This window comes from Hermetia illucens, chromosome 2, assembly GCF_905115235.1.
Source record: "Hermetia illucens chromosome 2, iHerIll2.2.curated.20191125, whole genome shotgun sequence".
NCBI lineage: Eukaryota > Metazoa > Arthropoda > Insecta > Diptera > Stratiomyidae > Hermetia > Hermetia illucens.
In genome coordinates, this window is record NC_051850.1 from 124042594 (window position 1) to 124049041 (window position 6448).

The 6448-nt window shown below is 41.5% G+C and overlaps 1 protein-coding gene across 3 annotated transcripts; it reads right to left on the reverse strand.

Annotated features, from left to right (window-relative positions):
• Positions 1-848: 848 nt before the first annotated feature.
• Positions 849-5618, reverse strand: LOC119649057 (sperm mitochondrial-associated cysteine-rich protein-like). 3 transcript variants are annotated; one of them, XM_038051040.1, is made up of 5 exons: positions 5373-5618; positions 1771-1884; positions 1588-1710; positions 947-1534; positions 849-894 (listed from the first exon to the last, which is right to left on the reverse strand). In XM_038051040.1, the coding sequence occupies exons 3-4, from the start codon at positions 1702-1704 to the stop codon at positions 968-970; spliced, it is 684 nt and encodes a 227-aa protein (XP_037906968.1). In that variant the 5' UTR covers positions 1705-1710; positions 1771-1884; positions 5373-5618; the 3' UTR covers positions 849-894; positions 947-967. The 3 variants fall into 3 exon arrangements, with proteins under 3 accessions (XP_037906968.1, XP_037906967.1, XP_037906966.1); XM_038051039.1 differs by lacking the exon at positions 1771-1884; XM_038051038.1 differs by lacking the exon at positions 1771-1884 and having other exon boundaries at positions 5336-5618.
• Between the last annotated feature and the right edge of the window lie 830 nt (positions 5619-6448).

A 6448-nucleotide genomic window follows, 5' to 3' on the forward strand; every position in this document is an offset into this window, starting at 1 on the left:
AGCCATAAAAAGCTCAGCAGTGGGACATGCCCTCAGCATCTCGGAGCCATGTGCTCGCAACCACGTTGGCGCACACCAATGCACTGCATCACATGCACAGCACGAACACTAAACCTTAAGCGCGGAATTTATCTCGCGCACGTATAGAAGATGGTCTATGATGCGCAATGATTTTGTTAACATACATTTTCTACCAATGCACTGGGAGACGAAGTTCCTGTGTTTCGTCTTCTTGGTTTCACCCAACCAAGAATAAAACCCATTTGGTGCTCCACGGAATGAACACGCATTCATCAACACCCGTAAAACAAATTAGTTGTCATAAAAAGACGCAAGAAGCCATCTATACATTACCCATTATGATGCATTATAATCTCTCTATACCGCAGTTATTTCTTTAATAGGAAAACTGCTTTGGACTCATCTTCCAAAAAGGCGAACTCACTCTTTTCGCGAAATTTCAAACCGATCTCAAACTTATGGACTTTCGAACCCAATGAATGGAAGTTTCATTGTTTTTTTCAAAAGTCTGATCTTATTTTTAGTTTTGAGAATGTTCTTAGCAAAACACCGAAAAGTTCCTTAGCAAAATGGAAAAACGTCCAAGCCAGCAAGACCTGCTTCATTTTCAAATTAAAAGTGCGACTTCTTGAAGTAATAATAAAAGTGAAAACGGTTAATAATAAAACTGCAAATTTGGGTTGCTTAAACTGCTTTCATTTTAAATGTGCTATAAGGTAGGATCAGGACAACTTGTATCTCAGAAAAATCACAGTACTATTATACATATATAACCGGCAAAAATAAATACTGACTTTCGCATTTGTTGTTTCGGATTCCAGATTACGATCAATCAATCAATCATAGTATCGATTTCCCCCACATCGGATAATTCTGAAAGAAAAAAATATATTCCAACTTTTCAAAATAGAAAAACCGACCATACCCTATAGCGCCATCTAAATGCTCAAGAGCAAACTACATATGGCAGGCAAGGAGAAGGAGGACCACAGGGACTGCAAGGCCCGCATGGAAGGCAAGGCGGTCCGCATGGAGCACAAACTCTAGTTGGGTCATAAGGTGATGGTCCACAAGGTGGTGGACACGGCGCACAGGGCGGGCATGGCCCACAAGGTGGGCAGGGCATACACGGAATAGGTCCCGTCACACCACAGGGTCCACATGGATAGCACACTGGTGGCAAAACGATCGGGTCACATTCTTGTGGGCAACTTGGACCACAAAAACCACCACCGCCAGCACCACTGCCACCAATTTCACCACGGAATCCACCCTCAGCGTTTCCACCACAGTTTTCTGAACCGGTTCGGATTTTGGTCACTCCCATCGTCATATTTGTAAATCGTCTAGAAAAACAAGCCGGAGTGCAAGACGGATCAGGCATTGTAAGACAACATGGTTTCCCTTGGCACTCGCTACGTGGACAATCATCTTGTAATCCATTTCGTTTAATGCAGTAGCATTGCGTATATAATATTGATGCTCGCAACTCTCGACTTCGACATCGGCGAACCTAAAAAAAATCAAAATTTATTGAATAATAAGCGGATAATACTAGAAACGCACATCAGGGCAACAAGATGGCGGCGGACAACATGGTGGACAACAAGGGCTACAAGGGGGCGGACAACAAGAAGATCCCCCAACGGGCTCTGCGCATGGTATGCAACACGGTTCACACATCTTGGACTGTAATGAAAAGAAAATCAGAAATGAAATAACATAAAAAGAACAGCATTTGAGCGTTACTTGGGTATATTTAGCTTGTGAGACCCCTCCCTCTTAATTGATCAAGTCCCGGCTTTAAGCTGTCCCATGTCGGTTCGATTAACGAATGTTCCCCTGGCACTCTCTATCAGTATGCTAAAAATCCGTTAAATCAATACAAGCCCCGAGTCTGTCACCTTTTGACCTATCAGACTACCCTACACCCATCGCATTGCGTAAAACCTAATATACCGCCCAAATATAGACATTACCTAGAAAACTAGCCTGTGCCCTAGCATTACTATTACCACTCTTAAGTTGCCGAATATCAAACGCAATGTAATCTCAATACTATGCTTAACATAATATAATCTTCAAGAAGGAAGTTGGTATTTCCATGTAGTGGAACTATGCCCCAGAATGTTCGCCCAACCATCATGGTCAGCGTACTGTGTATTTAAGCGTTCGCACGCGAGAGCACAATCACTTTTCTTTCAACCACTTCGTCTTTGACATGTTGCATGTTGATGTTTTGCCGCTTAGAAATATCTGGTTGCCATTCGCCCCTTGGTGGATACAGCACGTCAACCACACCTACGCGCCATGGCTCGCGATTACCTGAAAAACCTTTCAACTCTCCCCACGATTTCCGGAGACGCTCGCACTCCTCCTCTACTGTTCCGCGCCAAGTGCTCTTGGGGAGGTCCACTCGTCGCCAATCTTGGCAGAGTTGGTTCCACTGCTCTCTGTCGATCTAGGTTTCGAGATGTTCTTCATGCAACGGCAGGGAGCACATAGATACCCCTCCAATTGTCACACTCAAAACGAATCGCGTTCCTTGGGATCCTCACAATCATCCCCTTCTTCAACTCTCTGGGAAAGCTCCTGGATTCCCAAGATTCCTGTATGAATGGAAGCAGCAGATAAGTAACTCTGCGGGGAAACCATCAAACCCAGCGGCTTTACCCCGTTTGAGTGCATTGATGGCCGAAATGAATTCTCCTCTACTTGGAAGAACATACCGTATCCGCATGTAACTATGACTGGCCATTTCATCCACCATAGGAGGAACTTCACTGGAAATGTTACGGTTAAGAACCGTGGTGAAGTGTTCCTTCGACCTCTTCAGTTGTTCATCATCGTGGATGGGAAGTCGACCGTTGAAGTCCTTCATCAACACCGACCACATGAAAGCTCTCCATGATGCGGTATACATTCTTGAAATCATTGCGATCTGCGGCATCTTACACTTTCCTGACTAGTGCAATAGCCAATTCTCTCTTATCATGGTGTACTCAACACTGAACTTCTTGCGATTTCGCTCGGTATCATCACTCCCGCCATTACCATTACGGTCCCCAAGACCGTGTTTCCCCATCATATGTACGAGCAAGGCGTTTTCATCCATCACAATGACAATGTTACCTTTAGGAAGCCACCCTTGAACTGGGTTTAGTTGCTCATAGAAGCATCCTTCTCCACTATATAGGAAGTCTCCAATGGTTCGTAGCGTTGTAGAATTGCGATGCTCCTTTCCAGAGTACAAAAGCACATTGCTATTAGTATCATAGAAGGGAGAGAAATACCCTCGAAAGCCCCACCATCTTACTTCGCTTAGGAACAGAATGTCCAGCTTATATCAGAATTCCGGCCCAAGTTGGCGAAAGCGAGCATTCTGAGGACCCTCGCTACCGTTACCGAGAAGCGTTCGCAAATTCAAGAAACCAATTATAGACCGTTTTCGATAGCCAAAGGTCGTTGCCGTATCCTCGGTGTCGTCGACTTTTCGGTAGCAATAACGTTTCAAAATTTGAAGGCTGTTACCCGACAAATTTCTATCTCTTTTAGTCGCCTCTTAAGATAAGCAGAGAAGACTTTGGGTGTATTCTTGAGCTGCAACTCACGAGGCCACCAAAACTTCCGGGTTTCTAATTTATCACAATCTCGGATGAGCTTTCAAGGAAACACTGAATCATTACATTTCTAGGGGCACTTTTCAGATCCATATCCCTTGGTCAGTTTCTAAACATAGTCCGAACTACACTTCCACGAAAATTCTTGCTGCCAACTGCTTTCGAGTGACCTTTTCAAGGTACAAAAGAGAGAATGGAAATTTAGATTTCTGCAGGTGGAATTCCGGGAAAACTTTTTTAAGCTTACGCCGCAATTGAATACGTTCGACAACTGGTGGGTATGGTTCCTTAAACCCCTATGCATTGTATAGCGCATCACCTACACCTAAGTGCCATTGCAAGGTTCCTAGCAATCTCCTCGAGCTTCGCCACGACTGTCCGAGAAACTTGCCTCAGGCCAGAATAATGACATAACGAGAACATGAGTCGATGAATTTTCGGAAATTCAAAGTAACAGTATACCCATTGCAAAACAGGGGGAGAACATTGGCGCGGAACAGTTTCAACTTAAAACGGGGGTGAGATAAACTATTCTCCGAAAAAGTGTGTGTAGCCAGTCAGACGTGGGCTTATCGGTATTTATCTTGATTCCGGCTCTACTTGCCTCCTACTTTACTCTCGTTGAGTAATGAATCATTGGCCAAGATACTTACAAGACTCAGTGAAAGAACAGACACAGTCCGTTGAATCTCTCTGTGTTCCCCAACCAAGGCAACAGGAAGAACATCATCGATAACGAAATGCAATCTAGACAGACTCAACTTTGGATTAGGTTGACTGACGGATCCAAAAGTGTTACTATCAAATAATGGGCTTTTTTTCAGAACTTCTATTATGCGCTTTCAAAGGCAATTCATAAATTCACCACTGATTACAATAGGATCAATCTGTTCAAAACTTCCAAATGGTGTGCTACCAAAAATATGAGTTTGCGTAACCTTGAGAACTTGTGATACATGGACTGATTGTTTCTGTTCTAACGATAAAGCTTCGCATATTTATAGAATGAGCGGGATCAAACAGCCAATTAGAGTACTGAAGATCTATTCAAAGATATATTAAGTCATCATTTTATATGAAAGGCACAATTCGGGGATGTTAGACAAGTCATTGGAACTGAATGCAATGTCAGAGATATTTCACTCCTACTCACCAAGAAGAATTAATATATATAATTCGAAACTTCGGTTGACAATCTGAACCTTAGGGCGCTTTTGCAAATTCATATCGAACCTGCTGATCGACAAGCTCTTAGCACTCTTTTGCAAGTTTTGTACGAAAACTTGTGGAATGCTAATTTTTCTAAGCTAGCATGGTATCTTTAAGCGGAAGTTTCGTCAATAAGTCATAAAAAAAAAGATATCTTCTAAAGAAAAACCAGCCCTATTGAAGGTCAGATTTCAAATCCTTCTTGGAATACCCAAGAAGTGTCAGATGCCGTTTCAGGAGAATTCGAAATATTCAACCCTAGGTCCTGTATGCTGTTAGCTTCACATATACGAAAAAACCGACTATAGAAATCACTGCGGAAAAAACTCATTCTGGGCATCTAAAGTGAAATTTGTCAAAACTGGTATTTCACTGAAAACAATGATTCTGCCTTTCACCTAACCAACTACCTTTACCTGGAAGTTTTCTTCATTTATTAGATTCTTAAAACCTCCCCAAAAAATAAAGTGATCACACATACTTACACTTTACTACTTTCTAGTTAAATCCAACTGAGGATACACTCCTTTCTTATTTTGCACGGTTAGACTTTTAATTTTAAAACCAAAACTTCTCCAAAGTACAACATAAATAAAACTACAACACGTACAGATTTAATTTTTCAACTTTAAATTTATTTTTAAAGATTAATTATTCTTGCACTTTATTTCAACTTTAAATTTTTACACCGTTATAACACTTTAGATATTTTTATATCTTAATATATTTTTTATATCTTATTTGTGCAGTTTTTATTAGGGAATGGGCTGCCAGATGTCATGGTTCAGAAATGGATTTTCAAAGGAACTAGATGAAATTCTCAAATTTTATAAAATGTTTAACAAGTACTTACTGAACTTAAAATATTATTGAGAATTTTAATTAATTTTATTGGGGGGCTGATTGCAGTAAATTCATAAACCGTGAAAAATAATCGTAATATCGGAAGCTGGGCGCTTCGGGTATAAAAGTTTTGTGTTCATCTTATGTGAGAAAGTCTCCATGCACGATTTTCCAACCGTACATAGCTAAGAATACGAAATATTCCTTCATATTTTTCGAATCTTCAAAATACACATATGTACCATAAATATTGTATTCATCCTAAACAAACACACCTTGCCTGTTACCGCATAACTATGCACATATATATGTGTTCGCATCTGAATTGATCTAACACATCTTCACGCATTTCCACTTTACTCCATGCACAAAAGCATACGTAAGTGCAAAACCACTGGCATGTGCTAACGAACACACAAGTCTGCCATATTGGTTATTACCCCCAAGCTTTAGTTTTTTTTGGGAGTAGGGTAGATGAATGCGTTTACGCACAGTGTTGAACTCCCGCAACATAACAGCACGCTGTCATACTACCAACTAAACAGCTCCCTGTCATCAGAGGATTAGCCTGGAACCGTTTGATACATTACTTCGGGCTAGCCCTCCCACTCTCCCGGCTTTGGAAGCCTTCAAGTCAGGGAATCCCTTTTACCAACGAAAAGGGGGGGGGAGGGAGTTGTTAGTTCAAGGCACCTCTTACAATCCGATCCCTCCGCCGGTCGAATTAAATTTTCTTCGCAATAAGAAAAGCCCGA